The sequence below is a fragment of the Emys orbicularis genome, chromosome 6 (genome assembly GCF_028017835.1).
Source record: "Emys orbicularis isolate rEmyOrb1 chromosome 6, rEmyOrb1.hap1, whole genome shotgun sequence".
NCBI lineage: Eukaryota > Metazoa > Chordata > Testudines > Emydidae > Emys > Emys orbicularis.
Genome location: NC_088688.1, coordinates 93,015,604 through 93,034,535, shown reverse-complemented (window position 1 = coordinate 93,034,535; position 18,932 = coordinate 93,015,604). Strand labels below are relative to the sequence as shown.

The 18,932-nt window shown below is 41.5% G+C and overlaps 1 protein-coding gene across 1 annotated transcript in view; it reads right to left on the bottom strand.

The window, feature by feature from the left end:
• Window positions 1-2,874: 2,874 nt before the first annotated feature.
• Window positions 2,875-18,932, bottom strand: part of GLIS3 (GLIS family zinc finger 3) — a 175,892-nt gene continuing 159,834 nt past the window's right edge. The window contains exons 7-9 of the mRNA XM_065406703.1: window positions 16,742-16,923; window positions 4,596-4,778; window positions 2,875-3,011 (exon numbers count right to left, since the gene is read on the bottom strand). Of these exons, the coding sequence (XP_065262775.1) occupies window positions 2,875-3,011; window positions 4,596-4,778; window positions 16,742-16,923 (502 nt within the window). The remainder of the gene's footprint in view (window positions 3,012-4,595; window positions 4,779-16,741; window positions 16,924-18,932) is intronic.

The window sequence follows — 18,932 nt, the reverse complement described above, 5'->3', positions numbered from 1 at the left end:
GGTGTAAGATAGAGCCCTGTGAGCCTGAAATTGCAACTTTAAGCATGCCTACAACTCCTGCTGAAGCCAAAGTGAGTTACGTTTGTGCAATGACCATAGGAGTGGCCTTAATATAGGAGAAAATGAAATCTCCAGCAAAGGCTAAAACTCAGGGTTAATTTGTTGGGCCAGATCTTCAGCTGATGAAAATAGGCTGTATATCCAACTGTGCTGCACTATAGCTCAGTGCAGATGCTTTAAATGAGTGTGCAACATTATTTACCATAGCAAACAGGGCGATATGATGTCTAGGCACAATGATGTGAGTTAAGACCAAAGCATGTGTCTTTGGGCCAAATTCATCCCTGGTGTCAAAGTTCGAATACAATAAGGATTAATTTTACACAGAATTTCCAGATTTATGCCATACTCTTATTGTTACTTTTGTATAGTTTTTGTGTGTAAGTACTTAATTTTGTTTAAATGTTGTACACTTTTTATGGATAGAATAGAGGAAACTCTCCCAATTAAATGTATATGTCTAGATGTGATAGAATATAGAGCAGGGGTGGGCAAACTACGGCCCGCGGGCTGGATTCGGCCCGCCAAATGTTTTAATGCAGCCCTCGAGCTCCCGCTGGGGAGCGGTGTCTGGGGCTTGCCCCGCTCCGGCGCTCCAGCCGGGGAATAGGGTTGGGGGCTGCTCCATGCGACTCCCAGAAGCAGTGGCATACCCACCGCCCCCAGCTCCTATGCACAGGGGCAGCCAGGGGGCTCCGCTCTGCACGCTGCTCCCCACCCCAAGCACCACCCCCACAGCTCCAACTGGAAGGATCCCCCTCCTGTCCTCTGAACCCCTCAGTCCCAGCCTGGAGCACCCTCCTGCACCCCAAACCCCTCATCCCCAGCCCCACCCCAGAGCCCGCACCCCCAGCTGGAGCCTTCCTGCACCCCAACACCCTGCCCAAGCCCTGATCCCCCTCCTGCCCTCTGAACCCCTTGGTCCCAGCCCAGAGCACCCTCCTACACCCCATACTCCTCATCCCCAGCCCCACCCCAGAGCCCTCACCCTGCCCCTCCCCGGCACCCAAACCTCCCGCCCCAGCCAGGAGCCCCCTCCCACATCCCGAACTCCTCATTTCTGGCCCCACCCCGAACCAGAGCCCACACCCCCTCCTGCACCCCAACCCCAATTTTGTGAGCATTCATGGCCCGCCATACAATTTCTATTCCCAGATGTGGTCCTTAGGCCAAAAAGTTTGCCCAGCCCTGATATAGAGAGTCCTCTGAGGCCTGGTGTTTTGCCAAATTCATCCCTGGTGCAACTCCAGCAAAGTCAGTGCAGTTAAATCAGGAATGAATTTACCTGACAGATCATAACAGCATCTCATTATAAGCAAGTATTTGGACAATTTTTTTAAATGTATTTTTCTAAACTAATGAGTCCTTTGGAAAAGTTTTGGTCTATTCTGTGAATAATACGTCAACAAATTTCAGCATGCAAACTTGCTGGACTGCAAAAATTTCTTTGGATCTTAGTCCTGCATATCGTGTCAGGCCAAAGCATATATATATACACACATTAAGAAACCCCAAACGCTTTTATTCACAATATGGATGAATAATTTTAAAATAAAGTTTTAAATAAGTGATAAGAAAAGCTGCTTTCCAGGAGCACAGCAATGACAAAATCCACATCTCGACTGAGTAACTTCATTCCCCGCCTTGCCCATACACTTGTGGCTTTTAAGATGGCCAAACTGATTTTCTTTTAGCCTGGGCTAAAACTTGCAGGCCAGCCAAAGGTTAAAAAAAACACAACTTAACAACTCAGTTGTAGATCTCTGAATAACCTAGTACAAACATCAACAAACCCTTAAATATAGCATGCCTTATGGAAAAGGCCCATAGAATTACATAAGGATGAAGCCAATAGGAATCAATATAAATTTAATAGGGTTTCATACAAATTGCTTTAAAAAAGCTACAGAATTTAATGGAGAATGATATCTTTTCTACAGGTTATTTTTAACCTTCCTATAGCATTCTACATCAGGAATATAACTCTCTTTTAAATTGCATAGTATGGTTAAAAATTCTATTGAAAGTTTATCATTATTTATTAAATTCTCCATAGCAATGCTAATAAGGGCTGCTCAAATATAAAGGAAATCCTAGTGCCTTTTTAGTTAAACTCTTCTTATTCATTGTATAAAATGTTAAAATGGAAACAATATTGAAAAAGGTAGTAATAGTCATTCTGGAAGGTTTAAATTCTAGTGGAATGGAACAGGAAACCAAAACAAGGATTGCAGGAAATCCAGTACCAATGCTCTTTGGCTCCAAGAAGCCCCAACAATGCTTCTAGCTGGTGGTGCCATGATGCGTCTCAAATTGTTTTCCCTTTTTTGTCTTTGTGTGTATCTAGCTATGTAAGCACCACAGACAAATAGGTTGTGCAAGAAGGTGAGCCTTTTAAAATGTTTGTAGTGTTCTCGGGTTTTAGTTCTTATATTCTTCCCCCCAGCAAAACTGCATTCTTAAATGATTTTGCCGATTCGGCTTAAAAAGATTACAGCCAGCAGCAGGTTTCTTATTCAGTATTTGAATTCCCTTTGAAAAAAGAAAAAAAAAGAAGTAGTGCTGCCATGCAGCAGATCAAAAGAAAAAGTAACAATTGCTAAAGTTTTGGCAAAGTTTTCTTGTTTTACCGACATTTCCCCCTTTGATTGGCTGTTTTTGTGAGGTTGAGTGTCTGATGATTGCATTTCCTCCTCTTTCTGAAACATACATACAGCAGTCTTATGGAGGAATGATATTTGTAACATTTGTTCTTGACGATCAGAAAGGAAAGATGATATGCAATAGAGTATTTGTAATTATAATTAGATCATTTTAGCCTTCCGTATAGACAGAGGAAAGCTGGCTAGGACAACGATCCACTGCATTTATCTGAAGGAAACTGGCGTCCTCAGACCCATTGCGCAATGAATCACCAAAGATACCTGTTGACCCTGATGGAAGATCATAAACTGGAAAAGAGTACAGAAATCATTAATTAACACCGACCAACTGTCTGTAATAGTTACACAGAAAAATAGCTGGAAATAGCTTTTAAAAAAAAATACATGGGTACTTAAAGGTTCAGATGAATTGCTTACTATGAGGGAAAACCTAGCCCCATTGAAATCAGTGGTAAAACTCCTATTGACTTCAATAGGACTAGGATGTCACCCACTGTGTATGTATAGACACACATTATATACATGCACACACAAATTAGATGCGCTCTGTGTGAGCGTGAATATATGGATGGACAGATCCTGCAGCTGCTCTACTGTGGAGTTTCCCATAACTGTGCAGTTTAGCTGAAGATCCTTTTATTTTATCAATCTGCCTACTGCCCTTGGTTATGGGATTTCTACACACGCAATGTAAGATAAAAAAAAAGCAGCAAACTATTGCAAGATTATTCTGCAGTGCAGAGGACCCTATCCTGCAAACACCAAATTTCAATGGGACTGTGTGCAGCACTAGATGTGTATTCAGGAGAATAACTGCAGAGCAGGGTCCTTATTTTGGATTTTTAAATGCTTGTGTAGATGGCTGCCATGAATCTTAAAACTGGCAGTTAGGTATATGATTGGGCTTTTAAGCACCTCACACCAGGATTTAGATGTGTAGCACATTTTAAGTGAAATTCACCCTGGTGCAGCGGGTGGCACATGGCCTATGTATCACTTATTAAGTCCCACTCAGGCCCTCAGGCGGTGTATCTACACTGCAATAAAACAACTGCGGCTGGCCCGTGTCAGCTGACTCAACCTTGCAGGACTTGGGCTGTGGGGCTATAAAATTGCAGTGTAGCTGAGCCAAAGCCCAGGCTCTGGGACCCTGTGAGTGGGGAGGGACCCAAAGCTCCAGCCCGAGCCTGGATGTCTATACTGCAACTTTATAGCCCTGTGAGCCCTAGTCAGCTGGCATGGGGCAGGTGCAGGTGTTTTATTGCAGTGTAGACATACCCAGAATAGATCATGGGCCTTGTGCGGGTACTCCACCCAGGTGTAAATTTGACCTTTTCAGGGTAGTATGCAAATTCTTATAGGGAGCTGAGAGTGAACGAGCAAATTAAATCTTGATAGAATTGGTGTGTGCACCACGGGCTATTGTTGTCATGCACATCTAGATAAATGAATTTCTTGACTAAGAAAATTATCTTGGGCAAAAAGGTATAAAGCAAAACCAATGGCTTGATTAGATGCTACAATGCTTCTAGGAGACTGCAGGAGTAGAAAGATTTCAGAAGGCTCAGAGGACAGTATTTCAAAGTGAATACATGAGCTAGTGCATGTCTGACCCTGTACAGGAATTCAGAAGCTAGAGAAACATACATACAGCCAACGCACAGTCTGTATGCATGCCAGATGTTATAGAGATATGCCCAAACCGGATCTCCATAGCTAACACCCCACAAAGTTCCAATACACATCGGAACTTTGGGGTGGGGGGATCAAGCCCATCATCTCTAGTTGTAACTGAGAAGTCAGCAAAGCCTGGTTACATTTACAACTGGAATGTAGGTGTACAGGTATTTCTAGTTCACAACAGTCACTTACCTGTAATACCAGAATGTGCTGAAAAAGCTCTGTGGAAAACATCAAACCCCGCCTGGCCCATCGATGTGGGAACTAGACAGTCTTCAAAAGGAGGGACCATATTACAAGAGCCGCCATGTTGTATGTTCCTCTGAGCGTCAGTGTAATGTGGAGGGCAGAAAGTCTGTAGTTGCCCATAAAAGCCTAAAACAAAGAGAGGAGAGAAGACATTAAGATACCTTGATATTTTGTCTGGTTGGCTCAGATAGAGTGACAAAGAACAATAGCAATGACAAGCACAGTGGGTGAAATCCTGCCCACACTGAGGTCAATGGCAAAACTCCCATTTATTGCAATTGTTTTTCTGCCTTAATATCCGATTCACTATAACGTTCTCTGCAGTAATGCTTCCTCCATTAGATTTTGTCCCCACTGGCTCCTAACTACTTTAAATCCATCTTTGAACCATCCTGGTTCTACCACCACCTTTGTGGAGGCAGCAGTTGATCAGGAGTCATTATAGGGAGACTGACGTTTTCATGAAAACACTTCCTTTCTTCTACAGTCCTGTTCAAAGATCTGACATCCTGCAAACGTCACTTAGCTTCAAGTTCAGGAAAAACTCTCATTAAAGATAAGGAAAGATTTGCCTGAATAAGGACTGCATAAAGCCATAGGATTTGTCCCTGGGTTTAAGGTGGCAGATTAAATCCTATCCAAGTGCTTGAAATTGACTCTAAGGCTGTTGAAGATGGTGGAGACTGATGTACGAGGCTCTGAATGATTGGGCTGCACTCACAATGTATACACACTCTCCCTTAGCTATTCCTGCATGTAGACAGGGTGCAAACCACCGAGGGCTTTATAGTTTAAATCCAGTATCTTTAAACTTCACCCAGAAAGTGTGCATGACTATCTCCTTGCCCATTAAAAGATGAGCCCAAGAGCAATACAACCTCAGAAGATTTTGTAAGCAAACAATCCATTGTCTAGGGGCTGGTGTGCCATTTCTCATGCTGAAGAATATGTAACAGTAAGTTATACCAAAAAGCCACTGCAAGGAAAAATCACCTCATCTCAAAAAGCAACTTAAGAAATTTTCTGTATCTCAAGTTTCTTCCACAGAAGTTGCTATCAACAGAAATGCTGATGTGTTAGGCTGACTCTTCTAACTAGTACAGTTAACTAACTGTCATATGACACAGCCCTCCTAGAGTAATTTTCTTTTAACTTCTTAAAGTAAATTTTTTCCCCCCTAACAGCACTAAAATCAGAAAAAGCCCATCTCTGGACATATCTGCAGTAAAAAAGTGATCGCTGCAGATTTGGGGCTATGAATCAAATTTGGATGAAAAATCTCTTCTCAAGCTGGAAGAAAAAAAAATCAGTAGCAAACTGGTTAATTGTAGTTTGGATGAGATGTAAAGTGAAGACAACTTTGCCAATTTGTGGTCATTAAAGATCCCAGCAGCTTTCCCTTATAATAGCAAAAAGTATTATAAGGGGGTGTTAAACCTGGCGTGATGGACAAATCTTAGTTTGGGTACTTACCAGGGACAGGCAAGTCAAATACATTAGCCCAGTAGTGCAAGCTTTAGTGCTGTTAAGCAGCCTAATATTGCACAAATATAATTCACACAACGTCATAGTCTCAGTCATAGCCAAACCAAATAATTATAAATGCGTATTCATGATAACAGAGAATATTCAGCATCCATCTCTGGGCTCTGCTGATGTTAAGGGACTATAGCAGACTCTGATTTTCCTGGAAGTTAGCTAGTCCTGGCAGGTCTATGGATTGTCTATCCCCTAAAGAGTAGACATCTTGGTGATTTGAGTGGTTAAGAGAAGATGCAGGGCCTGTTGCTGACCCCTAAATAACTAAGAAATGAATAGCCAGCTACCTGATGACATGGAAGAAGGTAGAAGACCACCTAAAGACAGCTGAAAGTAAAGGGAGTAGCCCTTTATGGGATGGCATTGTCTCATGCAGGGTTGTATGGCTGATGTTCATTCTCATGATATTTATATTTGGGAGGAATGTGTCTAAATATCATTAAATTATAGGTCACTTGAATATGAATATCAGCCTATTTGTCCATTACTAATGATTAAAGAGTGCCCAACCTGATTCATCCAGCACTGACTTATTTATAAAGAATCATTTAAAAAAATTTCTAAAACTGCAGAGACTATTGAAAAATAAAACCCTTCCGACCTAGGATTGCTTTACAGGAGGGATCTTTGCACTTTGATAGCACCCTGCATGCAAGAGCTCAAAGCACTCTGCAAAACTGTTGTAGTCTAACTACGATCCAAATATATTTTCATTACCTTTCCTAGGAAAATGTCTATAAAGGACATGTGCTAAGTGTTTATGCACGGATAATGTATTTCATAAATATTAGTGGGTAAAGCAGCAGAGAGGATACACTGGAAAACATGCTGTATCACTTTGTGTGGTACAATTGATTTCCTGCCAAGCTGGAGAAAAGATGTGCAATTTAGGAACTTTATGATTCTAATTATTTTTCCTTTGAGACTACAATCCTGTGGGCTCATTGAGAAAATATACCGATCTTGGCATGTGTCGCGTGTACATGTTTCAAAATGGAAAATTTAATACTTAAGTGGATATATATGGGCCAACATTAAGGATGGAGAAAGCAGTCTGAACCTTCACTTAGAATTCAGAAGAGGACCTATTTGTCAGTTTGTAAAAGCAGAGAGGAGTTTGATAAGAAACTTAGGTTCGCACACATTGAGATAACCAACCAATCTGTGTGCATGCATATACACACACACGCAATTTTGTCCATGTAAAAGGTTACATGGTAAAAAAAGACAGCAAATAAAGTTTTTTAAGTTGCTTTAAAAGTTTTGCTCTCATTTTATTTTCTTTGAGAGGGGAAGGGACATTGGTTTACCCTGAAAGAAGCAGAAAAACAATGCACAACAAATCTGACCTTTCCCTTAAAGCAGACAGCAAATGTGTGCTATAGGCATTGCTAATATACTGTGGGCTCCATCCCAAGAGAGGCTGAACACTCAACTCCCACTGCTTTTAGTAGGACTTGTGGGTTCTTAGCAACTCTTAGGACTGGGCTCAGTGTTTTGAATACTTTTGTATTTAAAAAGTTTAATTGGAACAGAAATGAGCCAGCTTCCAAAGCATGTTAGCTATTTACAATAGATCTCCCCACTGCTCAGTGCTGACATTTAAGAAAAAAAACTGTAGTAAAATAAAAAAGGAAAAACAATACTTTCTAAAACTCGATTTAGACCATTACTATTGACAAACTTAAAAAGTGCTCTTAAAAACAACTGCTGTCTCAACCAGCATTGGGCCACATTGTGAAAGTTTACTGTTGAGTCAGACCAGTTACCAGAAACACAATCATTTCAATCTACAGTAGTCAGAGCCAGCTGGCAAGGCCCAGTAAGACACATGCTGAAAATGTTCTTTCATTGCTCTGAACTCATTCTTTATTTGTGCCTTTTCACAGCATCCTATTCTTAATGCAGAACAGTCTGGCAATAACATTGACTATTGCAAATTGTAGCCTGGTGCAATCACTAACTGAGCCCCAAAGTAAGCATAATGAGCCAAGTCCTCTTGTCCCTCCTCACTCACTGTGAGGCAAAAGAATTTTGTCTGAGTAAGCATTGTACATTTTGGCCCAATGTAAAGAGAACTGCTGTTTTGTGCAGACATAACGGAGAAAAAAATAGAGAAAGCACACAAAGCATTTAATTAATTAACAAATTCATCAATCATTTTTAAGCTGGAAAGAGAGAAAAATGCTGTATTCTTGGAATGCCTGTAGATAATAAACACTGTAATGTTAAAAAAGACCTAATGAAATCTTCAAGTATTCAAATGTATGTATTTATATGAACATTTTATGTCACCAGCTTACACTCAGCTATTTTAGACCCAACCCAGCTTCATGGAAATCAGTGGGTATACATCAGGGTTGAACTTGTCCAAACTGGTTTAGGTTAAAAAAAGAAAAATCATGTTATTACAGATAGGAGATATATTGTGGGAGAATAGCAAAGTGAAAAATGACAGCAACATTTTTGTTTGTTTTAGCAAATGTAGTACTAGTAAGAAAAAAAAAGTGCTAGATGGACACAACCTTGCAGATTGTATGTCCAGCAGCAATATACCTCAGACAAGAAGGCAATTCAATCCCTTGCCATTCTTGGCCTCACAGCTGGGACTGCCCACAAGGGAGCTAAACTGTGGTAGTGGTTTCTGTGCTCTGATGCAACATCTTTAACAGAACGTCTAAGAGACTGGTTTAATGAAGTTCCAGTAGCAGAATCACTCTTTAGGTCTATGGTTGTAGACTCTATTATTTGCACTGTAACAAAATTATTATACGCCTCAGTTTAGTGAGGGATACTGGGGATGAGGCATCAGACTGGAAGAAACCAGTTGGACTTTCCAAATCCAGCTGGAGTTTGAAGGATGGACAGTTAGGAAAAACATCTTTTTATACACTGAGCAAGTTAATGTGTAAGTCACTGAAGAACAGTAAGCACAGAATCCACTATGCCTTTTTTTATAACTAAACAGAATAAGAGTAGTAGTGCAATTTAAGTTGGAGTCTGGAGCTAACAACTAATAGTTTATTTTTATTTCTAGCCATTCCTCCAAGTTCTCACGACAAGCTGATAAAACAGCAAGCACAGAAACAAATAAGACTCATCTTAAAATAATTGTGTCTGATCTACATAAAAATGAACATCTAATTCATATCCTATCACAGCACACAAAGGAACCATGTACTGTAAACGCTGATTAATAATGGACCCAAAGCATTACCTTTGGCGATACCAGGGAAAGCTGAAGAGACAGCTGATTTACTGCTCCCAGTAGACACTCAAGAATGTAATAAAATACATATGATAAGATAAAAAGCAAATGCAATTCCTGTCAAACCATTGTAACATTCCAAATGTTTATAGCAAAGGTTCATACTGTGGCACTGTGCCCCAGATGGTGTGGTAGGCCAAATCAGCTTCATTTTGTTTTGTTTTATTTGTTTAACACATCAACCTCGTTACCAGTAAGCCAGATGTTTCTGAGTTTGTGTTTTATTTTAACTAACCACCACCTCCCTCTATTCAAATTTATTCAATACTATTAATTACCCATCCACTTGACATGGCAAATCCCAGCTGTAAACATTGGAATTATAGAACATAGTGTGTCACTAATACCACCAGGCATGGCGGTTCCACATAAGGATTGAAAACATTATCTATCTATCTATCTACACACACACACACACACACACACACACACACATTTCAATTGTGTTTCCTTTCTTTTAAGTGCTGTAGTCAAAGACTGATGACTAACAAAAAGTTTCTAACAAAACTTATCCTGTACCAAGCTGAGGGGCTGACCCTGAGAGGTGCTGAGCTCCTCCCATGTACTGAGCATGTCTAAAGTAGGGTGAAATGCTGACTCCATCGGCATCCATGGTGCAACTCCCATTGAATTCAATGGAGCTAGGATTTAACCTCATGCCTTATAATAAGCAGTGATGGGGTGATGAGGGGGAAAGGGGTCCTGTGACCTCAGTATCAGTGGAGGTCTCTGGGACTGCAGGGCCCAGAGGGGGCCCCGGAAGGCCAATGTCTCCTCATCACAGACACTCCAGAGACCAGGATTTGGTCCATATTTCACTGTGAAAAGAAAATACATATGAGTGCCCTGTAGAAAATTGAGATGTCTGATCTCCCCTCTGCACACAAGCACAGTGAGGACTGTTTTCCTGAAAATTTCAGAGGACAGTGGAGTTCCCTCTGTGAGAAACCTTATTTTGTAATGCAGATTTCATCAGCTCTCTGCAGAATCTCACAAAGCCTTTCCTGATTCCATTCTCTGAAGGACATCACTGTAACTGAGACACGGTGAGTGAAATAATATCTTTTATTGGACCAACTTCTGTAGGTGAGAGAGACAATCTGTCAAGCTACACCGAGCTCTTCTTCAGGTCTGGAAAATGTATAGGTCAGATATAGAGTGATCGCTTTGTGAAACATGTTCACCCACAGGTGATGTGATGTTTTTGTTTTTTATCATTTTCCTGTGTGAGTTGATTTGGGAGTGCTGGATGAACACTTTTCACAATGCTATCACTCTATATCTGACCTATCAATCCTCATCCTCAAAGGAAACATGCACCTCATCTTGTGGTGCTATAAAATGGTGTTTCTTGGTGCATATTTCTACTATTTCCATTAGACCATGCAGGCTATCAAACTAGAGTGAAATGATAATTTAGTGATGTTTACGCTATTTAAAAAAAAGAGAAATGGGTCACATCCTGTATTGCCAGAAGGCCTCCTAGTTGTGGAATGACAGACGTTTTAAGGTGGTTGCTTTATGAAGTTAACAATTTGAATTACTTTTGTAGCAACTAAGTTTATTTTCTTTAAAAATCTGATGGTTCCCAAGACAAATAAAGAATGCATAATTGTTACTTTGGTAGCTGACTGAATAATTCATGGCAGGCAATATTTGGGCTTGTCTACATGGTGCGGTAGTATGCATCAGTGGAAGGTGAATTCCAATGTGCATCAATGTGTCACACACTAACTGGCCCACATAGAACCTGCTGGCTTGCACTAAAAGTTTCCTAGTGAGCACTAACTTAGTCCCATTTCAAACAGTACTACATTGACATGCAATAGGGAATGTTTAGTGCGTGCCAGCAGGATCTACACAGATCAGTTAATGCACAACACGTTAGCACGAAACAATTCAGACACCACTGCTGCACACTGCCACACTGTGTAGACAAGCCCGTTGTTCCACTTTTGGCAATTTTCTCCACTGAATGATAATCACAAGTCATTTTCTTCTTTCATTATTCAGCCAGCTCTAGCTACTACCATAAACCACAAATAGGTAACAAGTATGGTCCAGACTTGAAGTGTAACCAGATTGTTATTGCAGAAATGACCAAAATGATAGCAGCAGCAGCAAATATCATTGTACGGCGTTAGACAGCTCTACTCCCCAGTGGACTTTGCCTAACTGGATATTGTAAGCACAACAAGATCCTTTTACTACAAAGACATGGCTTTTCATTATGGCTAGCTCCTGTCCCTCGTTGCCCCCACCTCATTTGTTAGTTTCTTTAATCTATTATGTCTGGTCTTAAACTAAGGCCCCAGTCCTGCAACTGCACCCGGGCTAATGGAACTTTCTGGGTATGTCTACCCAGCAAAGAAAAACCCCACAGCTGACTCAGGCTCAGGCTATGGGGCTATTTCATTCCTGTGTAGACTTCCAGGCTCAGGCTAGAGACCAAGCTCTGGGACCCTCCCACCCCACAGGGTCCTAGAGCTTGGGGTCCAGCCTGAGCCCGGAAGTCTACACAGCAATGAGACAGCCCCACAGCCCAAGCCCTGGAGCCCGAATTGGCTATCATGGGCCGACTGTGGGTGTCTAGTTGCCGTGTAGACATATCCTTTGTCTACAATAGCCCCATTGACTTCAAGAGGGCTCCATACGGGAACAGGGATTCACAGAGCAGATCTAGCCACAGGATCAGGGCCTATAACTGTAGGTTCTCCGGTGTCAGGACTATCTTTACAGCACCTAGCACAATGGAGCCCTGACCTAGTTGTGGGGTCTCTCGGTGCTATCAATAGTATACAAATAATTTCTGCTTCACAATCATTATGCTTCATGTGCACAGCTCAATACATTGCCTAAACGCCATGTAGGCACTTCCAAACCCACATGCAGCAAGCAATTCTACATATTTTTTATTTCACAAGAGAAAGTCTTCAGATATGACTATCTTTCCTGTGGAAGGAAAGGGAATATTTACTCCCTCAAACAATATTCTTTAAGGAAAAGCTCTGTAGTGTTCTGATGTTGGATATCCCCAGAAACAAGGCATGAGATCTCAACAGCTGCCAATGTTCTTCTAAGAAACAGCAATACCACAAGGCAAGTAGCTGACAGAGTATATAAGACGAGTCAATCTTGGACCTGCCACATCATTTCTTTTTTAAGAGTTAGCACTCAGATTTCCATGAGTTTGTAAGATGTTCAAGTTTTCAGCAAGGGAAACCATTTACAACTTGTTTTGTTCAAGAGGCTTGTTGGCAATGAAGTCCTTTCTTCCTTGGTACAGCCAATTTAAACTGCGCTGACAAGTTTAAGACTACATATTAAGACAGAAAAATGTAACCATTGTTTGGTAGCAGATTGAGCTGAAAGTTCAGTGGCTATAGTTACCGCCCTCTAAATCATGAAAAGGCAGGTTATGAACTGCAGAAGGCCGAGGCTAACAGAGCTTCCCACAGCCACCTGATATATACGAAATAGCCCAGGCTGATGAAGTAGCTCCATGGTATTCTTCTAATACATTATAATGACGTGACTTAGGAAGATTGAAATCCTTGCGTTGCTACAGGGAAACTTAGCTGTGAACTCTTGAAAAAAAAATTTTTTTTTTTGAAATGCCAAAGGGAGAGTTTAGTCCAGTAGATCAGACTTACAGGATAAAGCTTTCAGTGTAGTGCAGGGAGTGTGATATAACTGTGTATAACTCTTGCTGAAGTGAGAGGGAGTACCCAGCTAACAGCACCCCATGCTAAAAGACAGACTGTATAATAACAAAAAGTTACTTAACATGTGAAATAAAAACATAATTTACATTTGTAACATTGTTACTGTAACTTACAGTTTCTCTTGAATATATAGCTGATGAAATCACACCCACATCTCATTGATACCTGCTTTAATTAAGTGCAAGGCTCAGCACTGCCTCAAATATGAGTTGCTATTGATTCCTATATGAAACCCACTGACAAATTAAAATTTCCAACAAACACAAACTTTACTGAGCAAGGCCAAAAGTATAAAGTAAATAACAGAGGTGGGTCTGAAAAAGATCTGGAAACATGTCCTGGCCCCCAAAGCTTGGGGGTGTCTCGATCATGGGGTTTGGTCCAGCCCATGAGAAAGAGAGTGAGAGAAAGAAGAAAGCTGCACAGTGTGGATCCTGAGTTGGATTCAAACCCACAAACCCAAAGTTCCTCCATATGCTGGATGTTTCAAAACTGGGATTTTTGGCTCAGGCCCATCTCTAATAAACAATGCACGTAATGGACTAGGTCTCTGGTCTCTCTTAAATGCTCTTTGTGCTGCTGGAGAGGCACAATGAGGATTCGATGCTATAAGGCAGCTGCTGAGGATTTCCCTACCACAGAAAATGCTGAGCTGGTTTCAGGCCACTCAAGCCATAAGGGGTATTCCAGGATGGGCTGGGAGTTTGTCAGAAGCAGGGCCTCTTGGAGACCATTATCCACTAATGACAGTTATTTTAGTGACAGCCTTGTTAGCCCCTGGAAGCTTCCAGAGTCTTGGGGACTGGAGGAGTTAGAACAGGGGTGGGCAAACTACAGCCCATGGGCCATATCTGGCCCACCAGCCATTTTAATCCGGCCCTTGAGCTCCTGCTGGGGAGCAGGGTTGGGGGCCACTCCGCACAGCTCCTGGAAGCAGCGGCATGGCCCCCCTCCAGCTCCTACATGTAGGGGCAGGCAGGGGCTCTGCTCTGCATGCTGCCCTCGCCCCAAGCGCCGTCCCTGCAGCTCCCATTGGCCAGGAACCGCGGCCAATGGGAGCTGCAGGGGCGGTGCCTGCGGACAGAGCAGCGCACAGAGCCGCCTGGCCGCACCTCCACATAGAAGCTGGAGAGGGGACATGCCGCTGCTTCCGGGAGCCGCTTGAGGTAAGTGCCGCCCGGAGCCTGTACCCCTGAGCCTCCCCCTGTGCCCAATTCCCTGCCCCAGCCCTGAGCCCCCTACCGCCCTCCAAACCCCTCAGTCCCAGCCCCAACCCCAATTTTGTGAGCATTCATGGCCCGCCATTCAATTTCCATACCCAAATGTGGCCCTCAGGCCAAAAAGTTTGACCACCCCTGAGTTAGAAAAGTGGAGTAAAGCCACTCCAAGTCCACTGAGAGTCAGACTAGATGATCTATTTATTCCTTCTGGCCTTAAACTCAATGAATTTATGACAGCTGCTTTGGCATACCTGGGTATCTAGTGGAATAACTAGTCCATTTCTCTTATAACAATGCTTTTGTACTGGATAAGCCATAAGTGGACAAGCTTATTAGCTAATGAAGAACACCCAACAATAAGCTGATGACATCCAGTTGTATACCTCATATTCCACAAATGTAACCAGTACCATTACAATTATGTCACAATGTCTACAAGAGATTAGCTCCTGGGTGAAGAGAAAGCCGGCTCAGATTGAACCCATATAAGATCACGGTGATGCTGGTCAGAAAGGGTAAATGCTTCAAAGAACTAGACTGGACTTTGTCTTTCCTTTTCACTGAAGGCATCCATCCTTCAAATCAGTAAAACGCCTTGGGGTCTTGTCTGAGTCATCACCAAGCCTAGACAATCAGGTGCCATCAGTGGCAAATAAAATTTAAAAAAAAAAGGAAGAAGTAGAAGCAGCAGCCGTTGCCCCTTGTTCCTTCTGCAGCTTGCTAGGAAGATTTTGTTATTTCTATTGTGATGATAGTGCCAAGATATCCTGATCGAGGAACTGGGCCCCATTGTGCAAGGCGCTGTACAGCCTATAAAAAGGCAGTTTCTTCCTCACCTTCTCCTCCCTGATAAGGATGTTGATGATGATCCATGCAGTGTTGTTGTAGCTGTGACAATCCCAGGATATTAGAGAGACAAGGTGGGTGAGGTAATATCTATTATTGGACCAATTTCAGAAGCTGATTCAATAAAAGATATTACTTCACCCACCTTGACTCTCTCACGATGATCCGGGCAGTCATTTCCTCCAGACTGGATTATTTTAACTTATTGTATCTGGCACCAGATATGAAAGTATTGCAGAGGCTCTATATGCAGAATATGGCAGCCCACCTCCTCAACAGGATGGGCTGATATGAACACTAGAGTGAGCACTGGCTCCCAGATTGCCTTGTTAGTTTAAAACCTTAGTTCTGATCTTCAAAAAGATCAGCTGTCCAGGCCCCAGCTGCATCAGTGACTTCATCTCCACTTAGAAACTGCCACAGTGCAGCTTTCAAAGCCCAGAATGAAGCTGGAGACAGTATTTACAGTTAAAAGAAGTCTGTCTGTGAAATGAGATTCCAGAGTAGATCAGGCTAATCCAGAGTCTGACCACCTTCTTGGCAAGCAACAAGGCTCTGCTCTTGGAGAGTAATGGTCAGGAGATTGCAAATACTCCTGTTCAAACAAAAGTCTTTGTTCATGTGCACATGCAGGCCATTTGCTAAACAGTCAGGTGAAGAAAGCATGAATGCTCATGAATGACAAAGGCCATGAAAGTGGGTGAATCGTATGGATGTTCTGAACAGATGTTTGCAAATATTGTTCTAAATCATTTGATCAGCTCTAGCAATGACAGACCACAGAACATTTAGTGTGATATTTAAAAAAAACATGCTCCCAATTTGTGCATGCAAAAATGAGAAATTGCATGTTTAACTTAGAGGAAATAGAGCTGTCCATGTCAACATATTTTCAACATGTTAAGGTAATTACCATTCTGACTCAACATCAGTAAAAATTTATTTTCAGCTGCTGTTAATTTTCTTCTTGGCTACAAAGGCTTATGTTTGAACAAAGAGGGAGAAAGAAGCTGTTAACATAGTGCAAATGAGAACACAAACTTGAAAGAACATGTATGTTAATGAGCAAGATGGCCTTCATCACTCCACAACTGCAAGGGAGAAAAAATGTCTGATTTCTTGAAAACCTGATGACAGGTTGGGTGTGCAGCTGGGAGACAATCAGGGGCATAAAACTGGGTATGCACAACACAGAATTATTTTCAGCCGTCCTTCATTTACAGCTCTGAAAATAATTCCACACAGAAACCCATAGCCCCTCACTTAGGATGATGAATTCTGAAAATGTAGGCTGAGAATCTTAAAGGAGCTTAAGGCAGTTAAATACCTACTTCCTATTGATTTTCAAAGGGAACTGGGTGCCTCACCCCTTAACACTCCTCTGAAAATCCCAGTGCTAGTTCTCAAAATCTTTCATTCTCCTCCTTTTGGAAGTTTAATGAGTAAACAGCGACATTAAAACAGCTTCTAAATTCAAGATGACTTTCTTACCTTGGATGTGGATGCTGTTTGGTTGAAAAGAGGGGTTTGTTATTGGCTGGTACGTCTTCAGATGTGTTCCCGCAGTCTGCAGGAGATGGGGAGTCTGGGGTGTCCGTCTCTGCATCATGGGAGGGGGAACTGGAATTCTCCTGGGGCTGATATGGTGGGGAGATGGAGCAGGAGCTGCAAACCTGAAAATCATGAAACAGATTGAAGTATGAAGCCTACAAAAAATAAGAGCAAAAAAACGTTTTTAATTATTTAAATCACCAAAGTGCTTTAACAATGGGCACTGATACAGATTTCTAAAAGAATAGAGTGCAGTCCTAAACACTCACAAGAGTCGTGTTCCAGTTTCTCAGATTAGATGGATAAACTACACCTGATCAACAACAATGAAAACCCAGTCTGAAGCTTCTACCAGGCAAACTCCTCTTAACTTCCAGGGGAGAGGCTCAGACAGTCCAGTGATGAGGGTCACATAGATAGATGGGGTACCTGACATCAGGGCCACTGCTAAATTGCAGGACTGTATTGTGGGGAGGCAATGGGATACCAGTTGACAAATGGCAGTCTTTCCTTTTTAGAAGGGCTGCAATCAGTCAATTCCGGTGCTTCTAAGGGGCACAGAAACTGGTTGATGGGTGGTGGGGCATTGCCTAAAAGAAGAAATGCTGGGCAGAGGCAGTATAGGATCAGTCCCAAGTCCTTTTATTAAGTATTGTTTTCTGTTGCATATAATGCTTTAACAGCTCTTGGAAATTTTTCCACTTTATATTCAAGTATTTTGAAATAAATTATCTTAAACCAATATAAAATAGACGTTAGTTTTCATAAAGATCTTGCAGTGTTAAATGATTTCAAGTGGAGATGAGCCTGAGCTTATCAAAATTTGGATCTGGATCCAATTTATGAACTCCCAAACCGTGGGCATTTCCTGAGCTAATGCTTTGATTCAGTTGGGAAAAGGAGTGCAACACTTCAGAAGATAGGGCCTAAAACATATTATTACTTCTGCTACAATAAGGGGATGGGTTATTTACCTGGATGTATTTATGGGCTTCATGGAAGGGTTTAAAGCCACATTAGAAATAATAACAACTACTCCTTTGAATTGTACATGTCAAAACTCTTTACAAAGTAGGTAAGTAATATTCCCATTGAAGATGGGAAGCCAAGGTGTAGAGAGGTTACAAGGCTTGGCTTCCTTGATTCACATGACCATGCTTAATCCATGTTGCCTACCCAGCAACAAATAGTGTTTTCTAGGCAACAATGGAAGGAGGCTATAGTCTCACAAATAATACAGTAGGAGCTATAATTATAGTAATATTACCACAGAATACTCCTGCATAAAGTCATCACATGAGCAAGCATATTGAAATCCAAAACACCTGAGTTCTTCTGATTTAACAGAGATTTCTGTCAAACATCTTCTACATGACTTGGACCTTATATGGAACCCATTTACTATTTTTTGGCAGATCCATAGCTCATGTTAACATTATAGCAAATTTCATAGTGAACCTTGTATGCTTTACTGCTTGTTCTATTTGCTTTCATTGAGTAGCCCTTTTGTTTCTTACTAGTTACAGTTTAGTTTGTCTCTGTATTGATTCTATATTTACATACAAACTCAAATTTATTACTAAAAAGATGTGTCTGTACAGGAGAAACTATAGAAATACGACCAGTAATGGGATAAATCATGAAGTCCTTACTAAGTAACTCAGTCTATAACATGTCACATATTTTTGCTGCTGCAGGTAACTTCTGCACTATATATTTAAAATACATGCAAAGGAATGTGGGGACGAGGTATGTGTGTTTTGCAGTAACAATTGAGGCTAACAAAAGAAGAAATATACAGTAAGTGTTTATGAAAGAAAATATAAGAGGGCTTTTAAAAAGTGCTACAACTGCAGGATTACAGGTTTCCCAAGAAAGAGGAAAGACTGGGGTTAGTTTTCTGGATAGCACTCACATAGAAAGATTATTGATTTGCTGCCAGAGATCAACAACAATGCACAGACTGGTCTTTTTTTACATTATTATTTAAAGAATCGTGGGATATCATCCTCTGTGTTTTCAAAATTCATTTGTGAAAACTAATCAATGAAAAATGGCTTTAACCGCCAGCCAACAACAGGGAAAAAAATCCTTTTCAAAGACTTAAAATGAAAAGCACCGTTTTAAAGAT